At 41.9% G+C, this 27,182-nt stretch overlaps 1 protein-coding gene across 3 annotated transcripts in view; it reads left to right on the top strand.

Moving 5' to 3' along the window:
* Positions 1-3,849: 3,849 nt before the first annotated feature.
* Positions 3,850-27,182, top strand: part of GABRB3 (gamma-aminobutyric acid type A receptor subunit beta3) — a 281,905-nt gene continuing 258,572 nt past the window's right edge. The window contains exons 1-3 of one of the 3 annotated variants that reach the window (XM_068991199.1): positions 3,850-3,929; positions 4,787-4,878; positions 5,090-5,157. In XM_068991199.1, the coding sequence (XP_068847300.1) occupies positions 3,850-3,929; positions 4,787-4,878; positions 5,090-5,157 (240 nt within the window). Of the gene's footprint in view, positions 3,930-4,575; positions 4,656-4,786; positions 4,879-5,089; positions 5,158-27,182 lie in introns of those variants that run through there. The other 2 variants (XM_068991198.1, XM_068991200.1) reach the window with 2 other exon arrangements.

Raw genomic sequence — 27,182 nt, 5'->3', positions numbered from 1 at the left:
CTTCCCTCCTAGCCCACTCCCCATCCCAACCCTCTAAGTCATCAGAGAGGAGGCAGCTGAGTTCCCTGTGCTGTGTAGGAGCTTCCTGCCAGCTTTCTAGTTTACATGTGGTGGTGTTTATATGTCAGTGCGACTCTCAATTTGTCCTGCCCTTTCTGTCTCCCTCTGTGTCCACAAGCCTGTTCTCTACTTCTACGTCTGTGTTCCTGCCCTGTAAATAGGCTCATCAGGACCTTTTTTTTTTTTTCTAGATTCCATGTATATATGTTGATATACAATATTTGTTTTTCATTTTCTGACTTACTTCACTCCACATGGGTAGGCTCTAGGTTCATCCACATCACTATACACGACTCAATTTTGTTCCTTTCTATGGCTGGGTAATATTCCAGTGGGTTTCCCAAATGGCTCAGTGGTAAAGAATCAGCCTGCCAATGCAGGAGACATATGAGTTGCAGGTTCAACCCCTGGTTTGGAAAGATCCCCTGAAGGAGGAAATATATTCCACTCCAGTATTCTTGCCCAGATAACACCATCGAAAGAGGAGCCTGGTGGGCTACAGTCCATGGGATTGCAGGAGTTGAAAATGACTGTATGACTGAGCACGCGCGCGCGTGCGCGCGCACACACACACACACACACACACCCCACCTGGCTTTCCAGGTAGTATAATGGTAAAGAATCTATATACCACATCTTGTTTATCCATTCATCTGTCGATGGATATCTAGGTTGCTTCCATGTCCTAGCTATTGTATATAGTGCTACAATGAACATTGGGGTACACATGTCTTTTTCTTGACTTGTGATTTCTCTCAGTGTATGTGCCCAGTAGTGGGATTGCTGTGTCATACGGTAGGTCTATGTTTAGTGTTTTAAGAAACCTCCATATTGTTCTCTACAGTAGCTGTATCAATTTACAGTGCCTCCAATACTGTAAGAGCTTCTCTGGTGGCTCAGTAGTGAAGAATCCATCTGCTACAGTCCATGGGGTTGCAAAAGAGTTGGACATGACTTAGTGACTAAACAACAACAACGACAGTTACACTGTTTCCTTTTCTCCCCATCCTGTCCAGCATCTATTTTTTGTAGATTTTTTTGTTGATAGACATGCTGATCAGTGTGAGGTGATACCTCACTGTAGTTTTGAATTGCATTTCTCTACTAATGAGGGATGTTGAGCATCTTTTCATGTGTTTATTGACCATATGCATGACTTCTTTGAAGAGATGTTCATTTTTTGATTGGATTATTTATTTTTTGGATATTGAGCTCCATGAGTTGTTCATTTATTTTGGAGATTAATCCTTTGTCTGTTGCTTCATTTGCAAATATTTTCTCCCATTCTGAGGGTTGTCTTTTCACCTTGTTTATAGCTTCTTTTGCTGTGCAAAAGCTTTTAAGTTTAATTAGGCCTCATTTCTTTCTTTTTATTTTTGTTTTCATTACTCTAGGAGGTGGGTCAAAAAAGATCTTGCTGTGGTTTTTATCAAAGGGTGTTTTCCCAACGTTTTCCTCTAAGAGTTTTATACTGCCTGGTTTTACATTCAGGTCTTTAATCTAACTGAGTTTATTTTTGTGCATGGTGTTAGGGAGTGTTCTAATTTCATTCTTTCACATATGGCTGCCCAGATTTCCCAGCCAACTTATTGAAGAGGTTTTCTTTTCTCCACTGTATATTTTTGCTTCCTTTGTCATGGATTAAGTGACTATAGGTTTGTAGGTTTATCTCTAGACTTTCTATCCTGTACCACTGGCCTGTATTTCTGTTTTTATGCCCATACCATACTGGAAAAAGACTGCATTTTAGGCGACAATTTTAATAATTTGCTAGTGGGTTTATGATGTACCCTGTGTTCACCAGAAAATATATCCTAAGGCAAAATGAAGTGCTACTGCTTTTCTAGGGTGGGTAATACTGCTGAAAAAAGGGGTGAAGGTAAAGGAGATCCAGGCATGCAAGGAGAGGGAAAGAAAGGAGTTGCTATGTTATCTCAGGACATTTCACAGGAGAAACAGAGGGTGAGTCATTTATTCCCCTGGTTCCCATCTTCCATTCCTCTAAGGTCCCCCACATGGATGGTTAACTCTACCGCCATTTCAGATTGCACATTTGCACGTACTGAGTAGGTCCTGTTACACTTGGACCTCTTTGCTGAGAAGCCTGAAGGTGCAAGGTAAGAGAAAAGCAATGTGGACAGGTGGTGAGGGATGTGAACATGTTCCCATGTAAAGCTGATCGCGGCTCTTGTAGTACTGCATGGTGAAGCAGCAGCTGGGATGATAAATACGGTCAAGAGGCTCAGAGACTGGTTGAAGCCAAGATCTGAGATGGTGCGTGGTTGGATGATAATAACACTTGCAATGTGGTTTTCAAGTTTTAGAACATGTAAAATAATATTAATCGAAAGGGGGATCACTCTTGCTGTGTTGTTGGCTTTTCTCAAGCACCCTATCCTCACTGTTTATTTTCTATAGCTGTAACCCCCAGTGGGGCATTCCTCTAAAAGAGGTACATGTAAACAGGAAAAACAGACTGAAATACGAATATGGGGGGATACAGATCCAGATCTAATCTAATATTCCTGATCATTCCATTGTACATGAACAGGACACAGAATACAAAGTATTTTGTATCTATTTGGTATCTATTCTGAAAACTAGATTTTTTTTCAGAACATAATTAGGAGGCTAAGTTTATCTCTTGTGTATGTTAGTCGCTCAGTTGTGTCCAACTCTTTGTAGCCTGCCAGGCTCCTCTGTCCATGGAATTTACCAGCTAAGAATACTGGAGTGGGTAGCCAGTTCCTTCTCCAGGGGATTGTCCCAACTCAGGGATGGAACCCAGGTCTCCGATATTGCAGGTGGATTCTTATACCATCTAAGCCACCAGAAAAGCCCAAGTTTATCTCTTAACCTATCTCAATACCAACCTTTCAGGAAATTGCTGATTTTTATAAAAGACAATATATTTAAAATTAATTCCAGAAACATGCCAACTTGAGATCCAAGGTCTAGATTTAGATATTTACCTATATAATGTCTTGACAATAGAAAAGAAAATCGTAAGCTTTGTAGAAAAAAAAAAAATACAGAAAAGCAGCATTTAGGTCTTGGAATGGCCCGAGGAAGTCTATCAAGCAACGAATGGACTTGATTTGCAGGTTTTGCTGCACAAAGTATTCCACAAGTAGGAATGTGGAATCATCTTCCTCAATATTAGATGCCTGAAGCACACAGTTTTTAAAGAAAAATCTACAATCTATGAGCCTGGGGGAGCAAACATTACTCAGGAACACAGCAGTGATACACAGGGCAGGGTGGACCGTGGTGTTTATCTGTTTCTTGGCCAAAGTGCTGGAGGTCTATTAAAATGAGAATCAGAGGGTTTGATCCGGTCTTGGAGAACACGAGGTTCCTAGTCTGATGTTAAGAACCACGGACAGCTCCGGGCTGCACCAGAAAAGGCATCTTATTTTTCCATTCCTCGGAATGATAGTCCAGGGTCTCCATGTCTGATGCGGACTCTAGCTTCTGATAATAAAGCAAGCCTGCTTATTTGGCCTTCTCTTTAACACTCATTTAAGAGTATTTATGTGAGTAGGTAGGGAGTGCTCACATGGAATGTTCAGGGGATGAGAGTGAGAGAAATAGTTGAAGGAACCAATTTAAGAAAATGGTTTTATATTGCATAAATAATTAATCCGGCCGCCTTGCAAGCGGCTGGATGGGTCAGGCGGGAAAGCCCGTGGGTGGGGGCGGGGGCGGGGATCCCCGTATCGCCGTTAGATGTTCAGTGACTGCGGGGGAGAGCGGATCCCACCCGTGTCGGGTCAGAGGCGCCGCGCCATGTGCTCTGGGCTCCCGGCCATCCTGCTGCCCATCTGGCTCTCCTGGACCCTGGGGACGAGAGGCTCGGAGCCCCGCAGGTGAGGCAGGGGGCTTCCCTCGGGCCCGGCGTCCTGCCTCCCGCGCTGCAGCGCAGGTCTGCGGGCAGAGGCGTTCCGCAGCCGCCGCGGGCTCGGCCTGCACCGCCGCCGGACGGGGGTCGCGGCCAAAGGGCCAGGCCGGGGAGCAGGCTGAGGGGGGACGTCTCGGGAGGAGTGGAGAGCGTCTCCTTCGCCGTTGCTGCCCGCGTCGCCGTCGCCGACCGTCCCCTCCTTCGCGGGTGGCTGGAGGCCCAGCGGAGCTTGGCGGCGCGGCCCACCGCTGGCGCTGCCCGGCGCCGCGCGGTCGCGGCTGCAGCCCGCGCGCGGGGCCGGCAGAGCCCCGGGTCACGCTCCGCAGCCAGCGAGGCGGCGGGGACGCTGGGCGCCGGGGGCCCGCGGGCGCTGGAGCCGGGGCCCGGCTGGGCGCGCTGCGCCGCGGCCCGCGCGCCCCGCCCCGGCCCTCGCCGCGCGCCCGCGCCCGCGCTCCTCCCTGCGCGCGCGCCTCCCCAGCCCTCCCCCTGCGCCCTCCTCCGCTCGGGGCCAGCGCGGCGGCGGCGGCGGCGGCGGCGGCAGCAGGAGCAGCCCCGGCTGCGGGTCGCGACGGCGGCGGGGCGCCCCCTCCCCCGTGCCGGGGCGCGGCGGAGGGATGTGGGGCTTTGCGGGAGGAAGGTTTTTCGGCATCTTCTCGGCCCCGGTGTTGGTGGCGGTGGTGTGCTGCGCGCAGAGGTAGGGTCGTGGCTTGCTTGCCGGGAAGCGGGCCGGGCGGCTGGCACGGTGCGCGGGTGTGCGCGCCGGGCACGGGCGGGCGAGCCGCCGCCTGACCCGGTTCTCTCTCCCCCCCTCCACCCCTCCCGCAGCGTGAACGATCCTGGGAACATGTCCTTTGTGAAGGAAACGGTGGACAAGCTGCTGAAAGGCTACGACATTCGCCTGAGACCGGACTTCGGGGGTAAGTAGGCTGTGCGCCGCCTCTACGGGCTGCGCGACCCCCCGCGCTGGGGGCCTGGGCGGAGGAGGGAGGCGGGGGCCGCTGCCGCCGAGCTGAGGCCACTCGGGGAGGGCTCGGCCTGCGCCCCCTCCCCGGCGGCTCCCGGGCCCCGGGGCTGCCGCAGCCCGTGCCCGAGCCTGGCTCACGGCCGTGTCGTGTGCACTTTCCGCAGGTCCCCCGGTCTGCGTGGGGATGAACATCGACATCGCCAGCATAGACATGGTTTCCGAAGTCAACATGGTGAGTGCCTGCCTTCCTCGGGCGCAAGCCCCTGCCCCGCCGCGTGGGCACGCCGGCGGCCTCGGGACCAGGCTGGAGGCCTTCGCTGCCGGGCCGAGCTGACCGGGCGGGTGACCCGAGCGGTCCTCGCCGCGCCGGCCTCCGCCTGCCCGCGCGCCTGTGCGCACTGGGCAGTCGTCGGCTCGGAGCCGCGCGGAGGGCGCGCCTTCCTGCGGTGGGAAGGGGTCCGGGCTCACCGGAGCGGGCCCGCTCGCCGCCCGCGAGCTCCCGGCCGGTCCCGCGGTCGGCCCCCCGGTGCCCGGGCCGCTCGGGGTCGTCTCGCCTCGTTAGCAACAGGCGCCGGGGGGCGGGGGAGGAGAGCGCAGTTGCGGGGGAGCGTGTATTCTGGGTGAGGGGGACTCAAGGGTTGCTTCCTGGTGGAGGAGGTGCTGGCCGCTGGAGAGCGCGGAGGGCCGTGGTCGGCGTGTCCTGCGCTGTCTCGGGTCCGTTTCCTGAGTCCAGTGGCTTTTCCGAGGGCGGGCTCGCGACACGGAACCCGGACCCAATCCGCCGGGCTCTGTCGGAGGTGCTGACGGTGCTGGAGGGTCTGGCGGGCCGTCTCTGCAGGGAGAGTGGAAAGCTGGAGAACCAAGTGTCACTTAGGGCTGTGTTAACGCGAGGAGATTCTGTGTTCTGACCTGTGGCGAGTGGAGGTCCCTGTCTGTCCGGAGGTGTGAAGTGGGTGTCACAAGCTTCCTCAGGAACCGTTAAGACAACACGGAATAAGGAGAAAAACGACCCCTTTCATTTTTTGATTGAACTGGAATACCAGGGGTTTTTGAAAACAGGTTTCTGTTTCTGAGTGACACTTTAGAAATTGTGAGGATGAGAATTTGGAAAAAAAAAATTTTTTTTTGGAAAAAATCATTTGGCAACTTTTCTTTCTAAAATATAGCACCAAGAATATAATGAGCCATGAGGTAGACTCCATGGATTTCTCCTCTGGTGGACATGCTTACTCGCAGGCTGTGATTCTGATTCAGTGGTGTGAAGTGCAGTCTTGGGGGTCACTATTTAAAACTAGTGCTTCAGTTTTTTTTTTTCAAGCGGATGTTTTATGGACAGTTTTTTGAGAAACATTCTAATAACATAGAAATGCGGATGTTTACCAATAAACTAAAATCATAATTTTAAATAGATGTTTAGCAAGATATATTTAAAGGCATACACTAGTATGGATTTTGTAGGAAGAAATCTTTGACTACATGAAACTACTGTTAATTAATTTTTTACTCTTAACCTAAAGGTTTAAAATTATGATGTGTGATTTAAAAAGTACTTTTCTTTCAATGTATATCACTAAGGACATTTATATTCAAGTATGAATAATAAATAGATAAATAAGTTGTTAATAATAAAAACAGGATGAAACAGAGACTTTACATATATTACACTAAAAACATCACATTTATTTTACTTTTTCAAATTTTTGAAAAATCAGTCTGTCAAAAGTATGTCTTATGACCTTAAGGAAACAAGTTAATATATTCAAGATATACTCTGTAATCTGTGATTTCCTTAATTGGGAACTTCATATTCTATAGAGAAGAAAGTTTTGTATAGAAGTTAATAGACTATTTAGTGGATTTTTATGTCAAAAAGTATTATATTGGTTGTCAAATAATGAAGAAAACATACTGATGTGAACTAACTCTGTACAGTGTTTAAACAGCCAGGGACTAGAGAATGTCTTGTTGCAAATCGTTACACATTTCCTGTGAATGAATTTTTAAACTTAGTTATCCAGTTGTTTAGACATCATGCTGATATTTAGCACCTTTAAAAACTTCATGCGCTATGAACTGAAATGTCTCAGTTTTCTCTGAACCCAACACTAGGAAGACAAATTGAGGATACTAGCCATTATATTGAATAATCTTTAAGTGCCTATACCAAAGCCAGTAATTATGCATAATGTACCATAGCATTCTTGTATACCTTTTGTTTTGCATTTTTATGATGTTAATTTTTGTGGTTCTCTCTGTATAAGTTTATGGTAAAGAAAAATTGGGAATTGATGAACTTGGAAATTGAAGGCCGTTGGACAGATGGACTAACTGGCATCTGAAATATCTTCCACAAGTGGATTGGTAACAACATCCACTAGAAAAACCTGATTTCCTATAACTCATGATCAGGATCATAGCTCATAGTCATAGCTGCTATATTTGACTTATTTTTTACTGAAGGAACTTCCAAATATATAGCAATATTAAGTATCATTTTGGAGCTGACATTTTATAGGGAAAAAACTGGGTATGTGGTCATAAGATTAAACCCATGTTTTTAATCACGTTGCTTAAAAGCAATGCATTATATTTGTGAACTTCCTTAATTAATTGCCTTACTAGTTACCCAAAACTTAAGTGTTGTTAGGTTACGAAAAAAGAAAGGGGCATGCCCTAAGAGAGAGAGGGAAGGAAAGGCAGAGGGAAGGAGGCAGAAAGAGGAAGGGGAGAGACTAAGAGGACTTCTGACAGGGAAAGCCTTCTGCAAGAAGTTATGAAGTGATACTTAAGTTGGGTGGGTGAGTAGGGGGAATAGAACTGTGACTGGCATAGACAGAAGAGGATGTTTTGGGTTAGAGAAGAAACTGGCAAAGCTATGGATGGATAGATCAGCAGGACCGGAAATGTGGAGAGACTCAAAAGATGAAACTGGAAAAGTAGGACAAACCTGTTCACCTAGGCCCTTCTCTGCCTTGCCAAAGATTTCAGATGCTAATTAATTTTCAAGAATTAAGGAGCCTGTAAAGATTATTAAGCAGATGATTGACATGATTTAAGTTGTGGTTTAAGATTAATATTGTGACAAAGATGTTAATTCAGATGGAGTGAGAAGAGCAAAGTTAGCAAGAAAATTCAGGGTAAATGATCATGGAAGTTTCTTTGAAACTGTTCTCAAATTTTCGTAGATATGCTTTTGAAAACATATTTAGTGAAATAAAGATCCATTAATATCTGAAATAAGGATATGAAAAGGGTGTATATCTCAAGGTAGGACAGATGTGCTCTTGTTAGTGGACACTTTGAGGGTGAACATGAAGCAAATAGTTACTTTTCTCTTTAAACAGTTGCAAAACAGTATCTACTGATGGTCATATAGGTAATGCCTCCAAAGAATGCCTCTGACCTCAAAAAATTAAATAAATAGATATATTGTACATATACATGTGTATATCGTTATGCATTTTGGTTTTATATTAACAATCAAAATGGATTTTAGTATTTTAATATTTAACATTATTTTGCTATAACATGTTTCAGTGATAATGGAGATATTTTGTATTTTCATTTTTCCTAAGCTTCTAATTTTTCTTTTTGTGTACTTTATTTAAAATTGACATATAGTTAATTTGCAATCTTGTTAGTTTCTAGTGTACAGCAAAGTGACTCAGTTATAAACATATACATATATATACACATATATATTCTTTTTCAGATTCTTTTCCATTGTAGGTTATTACAAGATATTGGATTTAGTTGCATGTGCTATATAGTAGATCCTTATTGTCTACCTCTTTTATATATAGTAGTATGTGTGTTAATCCCAAACTCCTAATTTTCCACTTCTTTTTTTAATTAGCTTACTTGACAGCAGTCAAACAAAAAACCATTTTCTTTTACATAACTTCCCTTGTTCTCTTAGCTCTTGTTTTAAATGTTCAGATAGTCTTTTAAAACTAAGCATGGTTAACTAATTGTTGAGATTTGGTTTACGTATTTCTTTAAGTGAGATTGTACATATGAAAGTATACTGTCTACTGAAAAATTTTATATGCATGTGTTATAATTCTGGTGTTAAAATTTTAGCACTGGTCCAAGTGTGAAATAAAGCTGTTGAATAGATAGGTGGAGGGATAAGTGGACACAATTATTGAAAATATAGGAAATGTAAGGGAATATTAAAATATAAAACTAGAAAAGTTTAATTTTAAAATATACTTTTTTTACTGAAAGAGGCTGAAGTAGTTCTGGAACTCTTTAAAAATCATTCAGATAACAAGAACAGTATTTTAAAGTAGTCATATGAGTTCTTTTTGAATTTGAATTACTAGAATAAGCCATTGTTTGATTTGTTAATTCAGAAAGAAACTATACATTCTCAATTTCTACTTAATTAAAGTATTAGGATATTGGGCTTCCTTGGTGGTCAGTGGTTAAGAATTCGCCTGCTAAGGCAGGAGATGTGGGTTCCATCCCTGGGTTGGGAAGATCCCCCTGAGAAGGAAATAGCAACCCACTTCAGTATTCTTGCCTAGGAAATCCCACGGACAGAAGAGCCTGGTGTGTCCATGGAGTCAAAAAAGAACCAGACATGACTTAGCTACTAATCCACAAATATTAAGGATATAAAACTAGATTCAAACTCTAGTAATAAAAAGGCTAATGTTCTATGATTTAACTTGTACTTTACTATTTTATGCACTTAATTCATCTGTTAAAATTGAAGTGAAAGTTGACTAGTTGTGTCCGACTCTTTGCAACCCCGTGGACTATATAGTTCATGAAAATGTAACTATAGAATTGTTTTTTTCTGATTTCTTGCATATAAATGATAAACTGTTATCTTTTTTTAGTTGTAAGTTCCTTTTAGGAGACATATAATCTGCTGTGTTCAGTTATTATGAGAGGTATATTTGTCTCTTATGCTTGTTGTAGCGTATTCCTTCCTCATTGATTGCATTTTCCTCTTCAGAATCAACGTATTTTTTGGTGTCTCAGTGTAAAATGAGTATGGTACATAAGAGCATGGTTTTGGAACGTCCCAGCAAGCAGCTTTGGTGCTGCCTCACTGTAAAATAGGTGCAGCTGACTTTCGTGCACAACACAGAAGCATTTGCTCTCACTTTGTCTTTCCTGTTTTCAGAAGAGTGGGGAAAGGAGAAGGTCACCGTGGTTTGAGTCAGCTGGGATTAGCTGGAGAATTCAGCTTCTAGGCAGTTTTGATCAAATTTATGTTAACCAACTCCCCTCCCTGTGCTGAAGTTGCTCTGCCCGCAAGGCACCGAGTGTCCAGCACCTGGCCAGGTCCTCAGGCGGAGGAGCTGAGTCCCAGGAGTTCAGCTGCTGTGCTGCAAAGAGCCTAATGGGATTGGGAGTTTCAGGTTCTGTTTCTAAATTTATGGGAACATCTAGCCTTAGGCAAGTCCCTTAATACTCAGTAATTCAGTCTCTGGCTCCTCAGATACCCGTGGCACAAAAATGCCTGGGTGATAGCACAAAGGGCTTAGCTCTACATAGAAAATTGAGGTAAAGATACCCACACAGTCACAGCCCAACACACACATATTAGAAAACTGTCCTTTTCTGATTTCTTCTAGAGAGGCTCTGGCTTAGTTCAGAGTCAGCATATGAATTGTTAACCACATTTGAATTGTTACTAGCATTTTAAATGTTGGAAATGTGCTAATGCTCTTGTTACCACTTAAGCTGAGGGATGACTCAGCAGAAAGGAAGAAGTGTTTCTCTGACCCAACTGGGTTTGAAAAACCACTTACAGGAAAGGCACTCCAGGGGTAAGGTCCAGTGAGCATGTTGGCATTTGGTTCCAGGTTGCTGCATTTAGGAGGTAAGACTGTTTACTGAGGACATTACTACTCCCTGGAAGTATGTTTCATGCCTAAGTTATGATTAAACATCAATGCTGGGGCACTGACAAGGAAGCATATAATAAACTTAAGAGATGGATGAGAATAGCGCTTATATAATATGCTCTTTATGAAAGGAGGTTTCTGTTTAACATTAGAAAGAATGATATGGGAGGCAAAGAGGGTGCTTTTTGTCTTTCCCCTCAGGGAGGCTGTAAAGCTTATGTTGCTACAGCTCTTAGAAAAGGAATCTTCCACACATTGCCTTGTCCTGAGCAGCCTCTTCCTGGAGCCTTTGCCAGGCTCAGTAGATCCTATGTTGTGTTGCACATAGAAGTAAGCACTTGGTTTGAATTAATGGCACAAATCTGCTTATTTATATATTAAAAACTTTATAATTTTTGCCAATGAAGCAATATGAATTCAAACATCTGATTTTGTAAATACTGTCATCTGTAAGAGCTCTTCTTTCCTTCCATTGGTAGCAGAACCTTTCTTTCTCCTGTGGGTTCTGTGTCATAACACTCTTGTTGTTTAGTTGCTGAGTCGTGACTGACTCTTTTTGATCTCATGGACTGCAGCACACCGGGTTCTCTGTCCTCCACTATCTCCTGAAGTATCATATCATATATACTCTCATCATGCTTGAAGCCTACTGAACATTTGGTTTAAATAAAACAAGCCTATTGACCATTGGGAATCTGTAAAATTTTCTTGTGATGCATATTGAGGTATAACTTAGGGAGATGACAGCTAACAACAGCTTAATGTCATTTTGCAGTTGATGAAATGTTTCAAATATTTTGCATATTTGATCATCAAACCTGATGATCGGCTTAGTGAAGTATACCTTATAGGTAGATATTACTCTCATCTCCATTGTTCAGGTGAGAAAATAGCCTTAGGAACAGCGCTGATGTCCCACTGATACGAAGCTGGGACTTGATCCTGTTTCTTTCTACCTCGTTGTGTTACAGAGCAATTAAAAAATGCTTTCTTAGGGCCTGGTAAGATTTAACCTTTTCCCATGACCATCGTTGCCATCTGAAGTGGATCTTCCAGTTTACGTCTCCGTGCTCTCTTAGTCTTTCCTTTTATCACTATCAAGTGATGATTACTATCCAGTGATCGCTATCAAGTGAGTATGACTCTGGTGTGCTTGTTTGTTTAGAGGCTTTCTTCCCCTTTTTTTTCCCCTTGAGACTGTAAATCTCATGAGGCAGATCTGTGTGTCTAAGAACACCCTTTCATAGTGCAAAACCAAAATCTAAATAGTTGCTATATAAATAGATACTAGTGTCTATTAGATACTGGTTGAAAGAAAAATCTATGAATGAAAGAGTAGATATAAAAGTACATGAATAAATAGGTAGGTGGCTTTCCAATGAAATATTTTTACAACCCAGAATTTGGGCTTATGACCAAGAAGAACCTTTTACAGGCTAAATGTGATATATGTAGTTTTAATTTTAGGGGACTTAATTTAATCAGAATTTGCATAATTGTATACAGTGTAGTGGTAGTACTAGTGGTAAAGAGCCCACCTGCCAGTGAAGGAGATGTAAGAGGTGTGGGTTGGCTCCCTGGGTCAGGAGGAGCCCCTGGAGGAGGGCATAGCAACCCACTGCAGTGTTCTTGCCTGAAAAATCCCGTGGACAGAGGAGCCTGGTGGGCTGCAGTCCATGGGTCTCAAAGAGTCAGACACAACTGAAGAGGCTTAGCATGCAGGCACAGCACCTTCAGCTGTCACGTATTTTATAGCATTTAGCCCCTTCACTGGAGAGCTTTTACACTGATCTCAGTGTGGAGAGGAGGGAACTAATTGTGATGGCCCTGTGATGTACAGCCTGTGTAAGGATTAATGGGGGTATTTCAAACACTGGACACTGGTGCCTTGGTTACACTCAGTTTTGTGTCTAACTGGAAGTATATGCGACTTGAGCTTTCCTATATGATAGGGAAGTTTTGGTGGTTCTTCTTAATACAGAGGTTCATTAAGCTCTGCATTGCCTTTCTGATGGCTGTTCAGCAGTGCAGTGTAGCTGCAGTGGTTTTCATTTGTTTGCTGGCTTTTCAGCACAGTTTACTTCTGGGCCATTTATGCCAGCCATTAAGAAGACTCTCTAGTGGCAAAATTTGGGAGACTAGGACTGAAATAGGTTTTATCTCTTGGCAATTTGTTCAGTCCTGTCGATTCAAGAGGGCTCACGATGGAGACCTTGCCTCCAATCTCTGTGGTGGGAGATGTAGAATTCTTTTATTCTGTGGTTACCAGGAGACTATATTGAGAAATAGAAGCCATTTGTAAGTGTTAACTCATGTATCCCTTTTTGCATTTTTCCACAGAAGCATTGATATAATTAACAAAAACCTTAGCATGTGTGAACTAACATTTCAGATGAATAGGAGTAAGATTAAGTTATGAGAATGTCACAGCTCTTCAAAAGTTCTAATTTGTGCTTTTCCAATCAGTCTGAGAGAGGGTATGGATTCTATTGATTACATCATCATATTTTACTTAAGTTCTACAATGAAAGAATTCCTTTTATCTAAAATATTTACTAAGTCATGCTATGATTCATGACATGAAATACATTTGTTTTATTTTGAGTTGACTTTAAAGGATAGCAAAATCTACTGTTTTAAAGCTATATGACTCTGATTGTGTTTGATACATATGTATAATGTGTTAGCTACTTAGTTCAATATCACATCACTCTTCTTTTAAAATTTAATTTTTTTGAATTAGACTTTGCAGCTGTTAACTTTAATGAGTAGAAGGAACAAGTTTTCTGGGTCACCCATCATTACAAGTTGTTTGTGTATATGAATCTGTGAATCTTTGTGAATCTGTGAATTTTTGTGCAAACCAAAAATTGTTTTAAAAGAGACAACAATTTGAATAATTCATTGTAATATTGTTGAATTTTTTTTCCCAATCATGATGACTCTAAAAATCCATCTGAGAGATGTCTGTATATCAGCTTGAAAGACTAGTCACCAGGGACAGTGCCTGTTATGTAGAATACGCTTGGTGAATACTTGTTAAATGCATTTGTGTAACACATGACTCTTGTGGTAAAACTACATCTTCTGTTTGTTTTATTGGACAGATTCCCTTATTTGGGTGTTTGCCAAACACATAGAGGGCTTCCCAGGTAGCGCAGTGGTAACCCTGTATGCGAGACAGCAAAAGAGACACAGACGTATAGAACGGACTTTTGGACTCTGAGGGAGAGGGAGAGGGTGGGATGATTTGGGAGAATGGCATTGAAACATGTATACTATCATGTAAGAAACGAATCGCCAGTCTATGTTCGATACAGGATACAGGATGCTTGGAGCTGGTGCACGGGGATGGTTCAGAGAGATGATATGGGGTGGGAGGTGGGAGGGGGGTTCAGGATTGGGAACTCATGTACACCCGTGGCGGATTCATGTCAATGTATGACAAAACCAATACAGTATTGTAAAGCAAAATGAAGTAAAAATAAAAATTTAAAAAAGAAAAAGAGTCTGCCTGCCAATGCAGAGGACTCAAGACACATTAGTTCGATCCTTGGGTCAGGAAGATCCCCTGGAGAAGGAAATGACAACCCACTCAAGTATTCTTGTCTGGAAAAATCCAAGGACAGAGGAGCCTGGTGGGCTTGGGGTTGCAAAGATTTGGACACAACTGAGTGTGCACAGAACTGTGCACAAGCACATGAAATTAACCATAGCTTTACACATATGAATTCCTGGGAACTTGTCGCAGAAAAGACATCCAGATCACGGAAAGCAGTGCCATTCCTATGGTCTAGAATAGTGGTTCCAAAGGTGTAGACCAAGAAGCCTTCTGTGGTGTTGGAGGGATTGCAGGAGCTGACACAAATTCATGCCTGCAGGATTTCTCACCATTGTTGTATACCATCTTTTGCCTTTCCAAAGCAGTGTGCTTATTTGAAAGAGGTTGGGAATAACTGAATGTATGAAGAGCAGGATTGATTGTGCTATATTCCTTTTTATGCTGTTAAACATTCTGCAGATAATTCTCACCCTCTGTTTGAGGATGTAGCTGATTGTGCTATTGAATGAGTTTTCATGTCTGAATTTTCCTTTGTTTTGGCCCTGGGCACCAAAATTCCCTATGAGAATGTAATTCCTTGTGGTATGGGCTAAAATAATGGTTGCTTAAGAGAACACATGTGTACCCATGACTGATTCATGTTGATGTATGGCAAAAACCATCACAATATTGTAAAGTAATTATCCTCCAATTAAATAATTAATTAAAAAAGAACATTGTTATATAGAATGTGCATATGTGCCCCATAATCAGTGTTTCTGCTCGAATAATATTAGAAATTATGTTGGAGACGTAAAACAGGTTTCTTTACTGCAGATATTGTCAAGCCCTTTAATATGTCAATGATTTTGTAAATCTTCATGAGAGGAGTGAAGAGTTTGGTATTTAAAATACATGTTTAGAGATTTTTTTCTTTGTGAGGGGATGATGAACCTTATTAATAGTTCATGAAGTTTTCTGTAGAACATAGTTTAGGAAATGTGGGCCTAACCCATGGAATTAGAATCATTTTTAATACAGCCAGTCCCCAGGAATGTTAACTGAGAAAATTACTGCATTAATAAAGCCTCTTTTTGTGACCTTGTCCAAACTGCAGAGAAGACACAATTTTGATTAAAAAATTCTACAAGTGCATATAAGAATGGGTACTATTTTATGAAAATGAACATTAAACATCTCTTACAATTAGATTGATAAAAAACAGAGATTTTCTTCTATAATAATATTGTCTGTCATACTGAAGGAAGATCTGTTTCAAACCTCCTTGTTTTCTCGTATTATAAGAGTAAATGATACAGAAACAGACGTAGTTGTGTTGAGCAAGTACATTAGTCATGCAGTTGTGTCCGACTCTTTGTGACCCCATGGACTGTAGCCCACCAGACTACTCTGTCCATGGAATTCTCCAGGCAAGAATACTGGAGTGGACAGCCTATCCCTCCTCCAAGGGGTCTTCATGATCCAGGGATCGAACCCAGGTCTCCTGTATTGCAGGCAGATTCTTTACCATCTGCAAAAAAGACTCTGGGCCAACAACAGTAGGTTAATTTTGAGAACAAAATATGTCTCCTTGAGGCTGATGGGCTTGACAGGTGTTTTCTTGGAAGGCTAGAGATTCTTTCTTGGAGCTGTGGCAGGAAGAACAGGCAGGGCTGTGATTCTCAGACTAGGGAGGGTTGACATGTATCTTTGAATATATCATGTTGCATAAACATTTATTATAATCTGTAATATATATTATATATAATGAAATTATAGAGTATACTGTATATATTATATAATTTATGTTATTCATTTATATGGAAAATAAGATTTTCTTTGGTTGAAAGTTTCTGGTGATATATTTAACATCCCCTTGAGTAAGACATGTTTAAAATTCCCTGTATGACTAATTCTCTATACTTCTATGAAGAGTTTGTCCATTTGAATGAATAGTCAGTGGCAATAGCCCAGAAGGCAAATGCATCTTCTGGACTGTTCCAGAACCACAGGAATAAAAGAAGGCAGTATTGCTTTGCAGCTCTGTGGAGGCCCCACTGGGGATCTGGGCTTGGCTGGTGGTAATGGGTGTGGAAACCAAAGTAGATTCAGAAAGGTAAAGAGATGCAAAAGTGTTCATTGATTGATTGTGTCATGGGTTTCATTTGTTTGTTTGTTTGTTTCTGGCATTTAGAATCACAGGGAGCTGGTTTAAAAAGTTATTTTGGAAATATTATATATCTATAGATTCTTTTCTCCTAAGCCATGCTTTATCGTTATACTCTATTGCCCCAAAGCTTGTGTTTATGATTGAAAAACTAGTCTCAAAGCTTGAGATTTTACTTTATTATTGTGAACTCTTTGGGATTTTAATTATCTAGGTAATTTCCTCAATACTCCTGGCTATTTTACCTTTAGAGGCTGTGGGGGTCTAATTTGCAAAATTGCCCTCAGCAGTGGAAAAGAGTTAGTTAGAATTCCCAGATTCTAGAAGGGTTTCTCTTAACTTTGCTAAGTCATTAGACTCACTTGTTTTCAAGCTGATCTGTTTTTTTAAGCAAGTATGTTAAAATAGATTCTCTAAGTTGCCTTCTAGCCCTGATTTCTGAGTCTGTGAACAGTTGACAACGTGAGGCTCTGATCTGCCTTTCAGAGACCACTGCTTCTTGTCATTTGATACTGCACGTGGTTTACCTGGGTGTCCAAGTGGTGGTCACTTGGCAGCTTGCAGCCATACAGTCAAAGTGTGGCCCATTTTCCTCAAATCACCTGTGCTGTGCACTGCGAGCCTGGGATGTGTCGTCCATAAACAATAGGGTTTATAGTCTGCACTCAGGCTCCTTGATTTTTGGGTTTCAAACGTGCTTATGTTCACTATTCGGGTTGAATTTATAGTTAATTATTTATAAGTGAAAACTGTAGCTGGCTGTTAAGATGTTTTTTTGCATGCATGCCCAGTTACTGAGGGGCTTCCCTTGTGGTTCAGCTGGTAAAGCATCCATCTGCAGGAGACCTGGGTTCGATCCCTAGGTTGGGAAGATCCCCTGGAGAAGGGAAAGGCTACTCGCTCTGGTATTCTGGCCTAGAAAATTCCATGGACTATATAGTCCATGGGGTCACAATGAGTCTGACACAACTGAGTGACTTTCACTTTCACTTCAGCTGCTGGGTCCTGTCTGACCTCTTTGACTGTCAGGATCCTCTGCCTGTGGGATTTTCCAGGCAAGACATACTGGAGTGGGTAGCCATTCCCTTTCTCAGGGGATCTTCCTACCCAGGGCTCAACCCATGTCTCCTGCTTGGCAGGCAGATTCTTTTACTACCGAGCCACCTGGGAAGCCCCTTAAAATGCTTCAGTTGTATCCAAAGAATGACCTTTCCATTGTCACCTAAGAAAAAAACTCAATATGGAAATATCACTTAATGCTAAAATAAAGTAAAATAAGTTTCTTCACTCATGTCCAACTCTTCGTGACCCTGTGAACCTGTCGCCAGCCAGGCTTCTCTGTCCATGAAATTCTCCAGGCAAGAATACTGGAGTGGGTTCCAGTTCCCTTCTCCAGGGGATCTTCCTGACCCAGGGATTGAACCTGCATCTCCTGCTTTGGCAGGCAGATTCTTTACCGCTGAGCCACCAGGGAAGCCTCTTGATTTCTTGCCTCACGTCAAACAAAATTATCTATACATAAAATCCAAGCAAGAAAACCTGTGTGAATATAGGGACAAAGACTTGGGCTTGCCTGAACTACAGATTGCAAAATGAAAAGTGTAAAACTGTTTAATTTTATTATGAAAGAGTAAAAATGTGGACGTGCCAAATATTATGTAACTAGGAAATTACCTATTTAGATTATATAAATCAAAATGTATAATGTGACTCAAACTTGGATATAATCAATAACCAAAAAAAATAGTAATTTTCAAAGTTTACTTCATATTTGATTACCATAGGTGAAATCCTGCTGATAATGGATTGTAGGATCTGGCTGGTAGGTGGTTTAGTCTCTAAGACGTGTCCGACTCTCGCAACCCCATGGACTGTGGCCTGCCAGGCTCCTCTGTTCATGGGATTCTCCAGGCAAGAATACTGGAGTGGGTTACCATTTCCTTCTCCAAGTATCTGGTTAGAAGAAGTTATAGCACAGTAAAGATAGTAAGTAACTGATTTTATAACTTAGCGCTTTGAAATGGTTTATCTAAGTGGTAGCCCTACACACAGATGTTCCTTGAAGTTTTTGCTTTTCTTCTCTTTCTCTCCCAGAATAAGAGGGGTATGGCAGCTAGGTTGGACTAGCAAAGGTCAGGCATTGAAAGGGGGACCCTGTTCTAACTGTAACTGCACCTTGGGTTGCACCAGCTCTGAGGACCAGCAGGGGGCGCAGGTCCTGGGCACCAGCTGGTTTACTGAGATTAGGGAGTGAGTGAATGAGTGAAAGTCGTTCAGTCGTGTCCCACTCTTTGCGACCCTGTAGACTATACAGTCCATAGAATTCTCCAGGCCAGAATACTGGAGTGGGTAGCCTTTCCCTTCTCCAGGGGATCTTCCCAACCCAGGGATCGAACTCAGGTCTCCTGCATTGCAGGCGGATTCTTTACCAGCTGAGCTATCAAGGAGGAAAGGTCAAATACGGAGGTTGACACTCTTCCTTGTCTCTTGGCTGCCAACCTGCATGGTATCTTCCCTGATGAGGTAAGAAATGGGGATCTTACCTCCTATTTTTCTCTCCATTTATCTTTTTGGAATTTTGAGTGAAATTTTTCTATACTCCAAGCATCAAATGAGCTCAGTAATTTCTCTCCTTTTATCTTTCTGTTTTTTAAACCATTAACGACAATCCTCTTTATTTCCTCCAGCTTAATTCAGAGAAAAGTGGAATGAAATTTGTTAAACAAAGGTTGACAGGAAAGCAAGCACCTACTAGTTGCCATCCAATTTCCTGATATTCCAGTCTTTGCCCAAGATTATGCAATAATGTGCAAATAGAAAATCAGAATTTGCTCATGCTACAGTATTAATAGGTGCTTTCAGTTATCCAGAGGAAGGACTCATGCATCAGTTTCACATGTTACTGAACTATATTCTGTGTGAGATAAGTGTGAGTACTTCTAGATCACACTTCTGCAGAGATTTGTGAGACTATCTACATTATAATGGAACTGCTGAGAACAGTAATCATGACAAAACCCTAAAATATAAGAGAAATGTGCTAGAATGCTAGCACACAGCCTATTGAGCCTGTTACGATGGTGAAAAGGGAGGTGTCAGGGACCCATTTTTGTATGTATGACAGAACAATATTTTTGATGCTTCAGAGAGAAGTGCTATATCTAATTGATGCTTACTCTAACAGGTTAGTCCAGAATTCAGTTCAGTTCAGTCGCTCAGTCATGTCCAGCTCTTTGCGACCCCACAGCTCTTTGCAACGCCATGGGCTGCAGTACACCAGGACTCCCTGTCCATCACCAACTGCTGGAGCTTACTCAAACTCATGTGCCTGGAATCGGTGATGGTATCCAACCATCTCATCCTCTGTCATCCCCTTCTCCTCCTGCCCTCAATCTTTCCCAGCATCAGGGTCTTTTCCAGTGAGTCAGTTCTTTGCATCAGGTGGCCAAAGTATTGGAGCTTCAGCTTCAGCATCAGTCCTTCCAGTGAATGTTCAGGACTGATTTCCTCTAGGATGGACTGGTTGGATCTCCTTGCAGTCCAAGGGACTCTCAAGAGTCTTCTCCAACACCACAGTTCAAAATCAATTCTTCGGCGCTCAGCTTTCTTTATAGTCCAACTCTCACATCCATATAAGACTACTGGAAAAACCAGTCCAGAATTAGCTGTATATATAGATTTTGAAAGTCCCAGGCTTATGAAAGCATCTTGCATTTGTAAGTTAACTATGGAACTAACTGGGGAGAGGCAATGCAGTGAATGTTTCCTTTTTTAATTCTCAAAATAATTGATATTACTTAATAATTCCTCTTGTATCGTCTTTCATGACTTTGGTCCACCTGCGCTGTGCTGACGAGCACATTCTTGTGTGGTCGCCTTCAGTCTAAATACTTGAGGTTTAAGAGTACAACTGCCCTCATCCACCAAAGAAACCCTCAGCAGCATGGATCCAAATGACAGTAGTTTGGGCTTTTCCACGTGTCTGCAGTTTAGCATGCCTGTTCACGTGTTGCCTTTGTCATTTCAGACTTGAAGCTCTGGCAAGCTGTCATTGCCAGTGAAGTTGTGCAGAAACTCAGGAAGAGAGGGTGCTTGCCTGGAGTCCAGGAGTGAGTCAGACAGTACTTGTCAGCCTGTGCCAGATATGGGGGTCGGTGACGGTGAAGGTGGGGATGAGAAAAGAGGAGATGCTGAGAGTGTTCTGAAAAGCAGTTTGGAGGAGAGTGAATAGGACTAGACGGCACGGAAAAGACATAAGGGAGCTACAGATGGGATTGAATGGTAAAAGTGTGACAAGAAACTGGATGTTGTTTTTTTCTCTTGAAATACTCAAGATACTGGGACATTTAGCCATATGTAATTAAAAAGCAGATACATGCCAGTTTATACTGTCCAAAATTAAATTGTTTATTTCTGTACTTCTTATATTTTCCTTTGAAAAAGTGGAACCGCTGGGAGTGTTTGCGTCCCTAAAGTGGAGCCCATCATCCTCCTGGGGGCAGCCACCTATGGTACAGAGTCACTAAGAAGTTTTACAGCCTGATCAGAACAAGTGCTGAAACCCAAGGTGTTAGCAGAGCTGCAGGCCTTAGCAGATACTTTGATGAATGTTCTTTTTAGGTGTGACAGGAGGCAAGTAGGAAGGAGAATTTTTAAGTGAGAAGGAAGGCAGAAATTCTCCTTTATCCAGCTGTGAACTTTGTAAATGATCACAACACCCATGGAGTTTTCTATATAACATGTGACTTTGTGTTAGTGTGCCATGTTCTTAACATTGGGTGCAGGAATGTTCTCTGACTTTATATTGTGAAAAGCAGGCTGGGGACGGCAGTGTGCCTGCCTGTTGACAATTTAGGTACTCACTGCACCTTTTCTGCCCTAACAAAATAGTGTCCATTGTTTACCAAAATTAAAAAAAAAATTGCCCACTATGAAAATTTAGAACAGATAGAAAAATACATATGGATGTATTTTTTTCTTTTTTTTCATGCACATGTAATATAGATGTGTATTTTACATACTGTATGGATACATTTTTATTATTCTTTTGCATGTAACTTTATGTTACAGACACTTCCATGCTACTGAACATATTTTACAGATACTTTAAGAACTATATGCTATTTTCTTGCATGAAAGTGAAAGTGAAGTCACTCAGTCGTGTCGACTTTTAGCGACCCCATGGACTACAGCCTACCAGGCTCCTCCGGCCATGGGATTCTCCAGGCAAGAGTACTAGAGTGGGTTGCCAGTGTATAATTAATATTATCCTATTATATGTTTAGCTAGTTGTTCTGATACACTAAATGGTGTTTTGATGAATATCCTTGTATGTAAATTATTATGCATATTTTCCTTGAGAAATGTTTCAGTAGGAGGATTACTGAGTCAAATAGTATGAATATATTTAGGTGTTTGATATACATAACCAAGTAGCCTCAAAGAAACGATCTGTTGATTTGGGATCCACTGATTTGCCTAAAAACTGTTTTATATTTAATATTCTAGAATAAGTGTATCTTTTGGTTAATGGAAAGAGAATAGTAGCTCACAAAATTGAGTTAAAGCCTAAAACTATTCTTAACTTTACCATGACTCCAGCACAGTCTCATCTAACAAGAAAAATATATCAGTAATTTGGCTTTATATAAAAACTGACTTTATCTTAATTTTATATTTTGTATTCTAATAAATATATAAGGAACATAACTTCAGGTCACTGTTTTGAATGAAATAGAATATATTGTAGTTCCCCAAATAACTTTTATATTTGAGTACTAGAATTTTATCAGAAATCAATCCTAAGACACTGTAAAAAAATTATTTCAGGGGCTTTGAGGTCACAGTTGATCATTTTTATATCAGTTGTCTCTCAGTCATGTCTGACCCTTTGTGACCCCATGGACTGCAGCACACCAGGCTTCCCTGTCCATCACCAACTCCCAGAGCTTACTCAAACTCATGTCCATTGAGTCGATGATGCCATCCAAGCATCTCCTGCCTTCAATCTTTCCCAGCATCAGGGTCTTTTCCTATGAGTCAGTTCTTCACATCAGGTGGCCAAAGTATTGGAGTTTCAACATCAGCATCAATCCTTCCAATGAATATTCAGGACTCATTTCCTTTAGGATTGACTGGTTGGATCTCCTTGCAGTCCAAGGGACTCTAAAGAGTCTTCTCCAACACCGCAGTACGAAAGCATCAATTCTTTGGTGCTCAGCTTTCTTTATAGTCCAGCTCTCACATCCATACATGACTACTGGAAAAACCAAAACTTTGACTAGGCTACTTTGTTGTCAAAGTAATGTTTCTGCTTTTTATTATGCTGTCTAGGTTTGTCATAGCTTTTCTTCCAAGGAGCAAGTGTTTTTTAATTTCATGGCTGCAGTCACCATCTGCAGTGATTTTGGAGCCCCAAAAATAAAGTCAGCTACTGTTTCCATTGTTTCCTCACCTATTTGCCATGAAGTGATGTGGGACCAGGTGCCATGATCTTAGTTTTCTGAATGTTGACATCTAAGCCAACATTTTCACTCTCCTCTTTCACATTCATCAAGAGACTCTTTAATTCTTCTTTGCTTTCTGACCTAAGAGTGGTGTCATCTGAGTATCCGAGGTTATTGATACTTCTCCTGGCAATCTTGATTCGAGCTTGTGCTTCATCCAGCCCAGTGTTTCTCATGATGTAATCTGCATATAGGTTAAATAAGCAGGGTGACAATATACAGCCTTGACGTACTCCTTTCCCAATTTGGAACCAGTCTGTTGTTCCATGTCCATTTCTAATTGCTGCCTCTTGACCCACATACAGGTTTCTCAAGAGGCAGGTCAGGTGGTCTGGTATTCCCATCTCTTGAAGAATTTTCCACAGTTTGTTGTGATCCACACAGTCAAAGGCTTTGACACAGTCAATAAAGCAAAAGTAGATATTTTTCTGGAACTCTCTTGCTTCTTGATGAGTCAATGGATGTTGGCAATTTGATCTATGGTTCCCCTGCCTTTTCTAAATCCAACTAGAATTTCTGGAAGTTCATAATTTACGTACTGTTGAAGCCTTACGTACTGTTTAGAGAATTTTGAGCATTAATTTGCTAGCATGTGAGATGAGTGCAATTGTGTGGTAGTTTGAGCATTCTTTGGCATTGCTTTTCTTTGGCATTGGAATGAAAACTGACTTTTTCCAGTCTGTGGCCATTGCTGAGTTTTCCAAATTTGCTGGCATATTGAGTGCAACACTTTAACAGCATTATCTTTGAGGATTTGAAATAGCTCAACTGGAGTTCCATCACCTCCACAAACTTTATTAGTAGTGGTCCTTCCTAAGGCCCAGTTGACTTTGGACTCCAGGATGTTTGGTTCTAGGTGAGTGTTCACACCATCGTGGTTATCTGGGTCATGAAGATCTTTTTTAAATAGTTCTTCTGTGTATTCTTGCCACCTCTTAATATCTTCTGCTTCTGTTAGGTCCATACCATTTCTGTCCATTTTTATGCCCATCTTTGCATGAAATATTCCTTTGGTATATCTGATTTTCTTGAAGTGATCTCTAGTCTTTCCTATTCTGTTGTTTTCCTCTGTTTCTTTGCATTGATTACTGAGGAAGGCTTTCTTATCTCTCCTTGCTGTTCTTTGGAACTCTGTATTTGCATGGGTATATCTTTCCTTTTCTCCTTTGCCTTTCACTTCTCCTCTTTTCTCAGCTATTTGTAAGGCCTCCTCAGACAACCATTTTGCCTTTTTGCATTTCTTTTTCTTGGGGATGGTCTTGATCCCTGGCTCCTGTACAATATCATGAACCTCCAGCCATAGTTCTTCAGGTACTCTGTCTATCAGATCTAATTCCTTGAATCTATTTGTCACTTCCACTGTATAATCATAAGGGATTTAATTAGGTCATACCTGAATGGTCTAGTGGTTTTCCCCACTTTCTTCAATTTAAGTCCGAATTTTGCAGTAAAGAGTTCATGATCTGAGCCAGTCAACTCCTGGTCTTGTTTTTGCTGACTGTATAAAGCTTCTCTCTTTGGCTGCAAAGAATATAATCAATCTGATTTCGGTATTGACCATCTGGTGATGTCCATATGTAGAGCTGTGTCTCGTGTTGTTGGAAGAGGGTGTTTGCTATGACCAGTGAGTTCTTTTGGCAAAACTCTGTTAGTCTTTGACTGCTTCATTTTGTACTCCAAGGCCAAATTTGCCTGTTACTCCAGGTGTTTCTTGACTTCCTACTTTTCCATTCCAGTCCCCTATAATGAAAAGGACATCTTTTTAATGTGTTACTTCTAGAAGTTCTTGTAGGTCTTTATAGAACCATTCAACTTCAGCTTTTTCAGCATTACTGGTTGGAGCATAGATTTGGATTACTGTGATATTGAATGGTTTGCCTTGGAAACTAACAGAGATTATTCTTTTGTTTTGAGATTTCACCGAAGTACTGCATTTTGGACTCTTTTGTTGACTATGATGACTACTCCATTTCTTCTAAGGGATTCCTGCCCACAGTAGTAGATATAATGGTCATCTGAATTAAATTTGCCCGTTCCGTTGGATTTTAGTTCACTGATTCCTAAAATGTCACTGTTCACTCTTGCCATCTCTTGTTTGACCACTTCCAATTTACCTTGATTCATCAACCTAACATTCCAGGTTCTTATACTATATTGTTCTTTATAGCATCAGACTTTACTTTTGTACATCGGACTTTACCTCCATTTTTATATGCATGCCCAGATTTTACCAATACATTTCAAATACAATGTAGCCCCATATTTAATCTCTGCAAGAGAGCTTTGATCCTTTTGATGTTTGAGTGTGTGGGGCCACTGGCTGTGTACGTGTAAGGAAGTCCTGGGTCCTGGCGTGGGTGGGCCTTGTGTGTCAGGAGTACAGTGAAGCTGACATGAACGGTGCCTCTGGTAACCTTGAGGTTTTGTTTAATGAAGTATTAACTTACTCTGCCTACTTGAGTAACATTTCAGGTGACTATTTTCTGTAGTTAATGAGGAAAAAATCAGATTATTATTTCATTTGATCCAAAGTTTGGTCTGCTGATGCAGAGAAAAAAATTAAGTGATGGTTAACATTTAATTGGAAGGTAGTTTAAATCTAAATTTATTTTGGATTTTTCCATATTTATGAGATGAATGGGTAACCATTTTCCTCACTACCCTATTTTGAATGCTGCTGTCATGCTCGGAAATAGCATCTCAGCGAAAACCATTCAGGAACACTATCGTATTTTATAAAAATTTTCACCTACCCCTGAGCTTTATTTTTTTTATCTTTTCTTTTTTTAAAAAACGTCAAGATCACACTTTTGCCATCTGCTTTTGAGAAGACTCGTTTCACTGTCACTTGTCTTTCCCAGTCTCCTGCCTGTCAACAGTTTCAGTTTCATTCATCCTGTCCTTAAGCACTGGTTCTGCCTGGCCTTCTAGATGCCAAAGAAATCTATTTGAAGTTTCTCCAGCCCTTTAACATCATGGTTGTGTTTAGCCCTTGCCCAGGTTTCAAAATGATGTTAGTCACCCAACTAGGAGAAATGGTCTCTGACTACAAGAAGTCTCCCAATAATTTTATGATTTAACATTCATTGTCTTCACCATGCAGAGCATTCTGTCTTTCCTTAAGGCCTCCCCTCTCACTTCCCATCTTTCCTCGCAGCTGAGCTCAAATGAGAAGATTATAGTGTGGGTTTACTTCCTCCTGTTTGGCAGGACGCATGGGCTCTGCCCGCATGTCTTTCTCAGAGGAAGGTGTCTCTCCTCCTATCAGAAGTTATTCTTGCTCTCTGTGCTCTGCATTTCGGCTTTTCCTGTGCCCACATTCACTGTTTGCTTTGCAACATATCTTCCCCTCCATTAGGTCTTTCCTGTAGTCTTTATATGGGAAAAAGAAAGAATCTGTATTTAAAAGAGACACTCTAAGCTTCCCACAACTGTGTGGCCCCCAACTGCTGATTTCTGTTTTACAGTCATTTTCCTTGACTGTATGTCTTTGGGATGAGTATCAACCTGTAGCCCTTGTCTGTATCCTTGCTGGTGAGTGCTGGGGACTGTGTGTAAAAGAGGTAATTAAAAATCACTCTATGGCATGTCAAATCTTGGTTGCCAGCCTCCTGAATTGTGATTTTCCACCTTGTCACTCAATCCTGAAGACAATTTTCATCTCTTTCCTTTTTCTCTAGTGTCTAATTATTCATGGTCTTGCACAGTAATTTTGATAATGTATTCAAGACTCCCTTTTTCACATGACACTAGTTTGGAGCCCTCAAATGTAGGGATCTATGATCTGTCTTAAATCTATGATTACCCTCTGTTCTTGTTCCACTTGTACTGTATGACCACCTGGTCCTTCCTGTCCTTTTTCAGGATGGGAGCCCTCAATCACTCCAGGGTGCCTGCTGGGTGTGATAGAGTGGGGTAACTGGAGTTAATGCCCACTGTGGCTGGGATGCTAAGATTAAGAACTAGCTCCAGGATCTAGGGAAAAGAGCCTGTGGGCTGTGTCAGTGGACATCTTCTGAGCTCCAAGAAAAGAGATTGGAGCAGATTTGAGATTCTCAGTACATATCAGAGCCTTCACCATTTGGTTTGTACAAGGGGCGACATTTAGGGTTCTTGCTGAGAAAGTGCAAGAGCAAAAGAAGGGATATCACTGGATGACAGTGATGAGTTTGGACT

This window comes from Capricornis sumatraensis, chromosome 19 (assembly GCF_032405125.1).
Source record: "Capricornis sumatraensis isolate serow.1 chromosome 19, serow.2, whole genome shotgun sequence".
In the NCBI taxonomy this organism is placed as follows: domain Eukaryota; kingdom Metazoa; phylum Chordata; class Mammalia; order Artiodactyla; family Bovidae; genus Capricornis; species Capricornis sumatraensis.
This window is presented reverse-complemented; position numbering and strand designations above follow the sequence as displayed.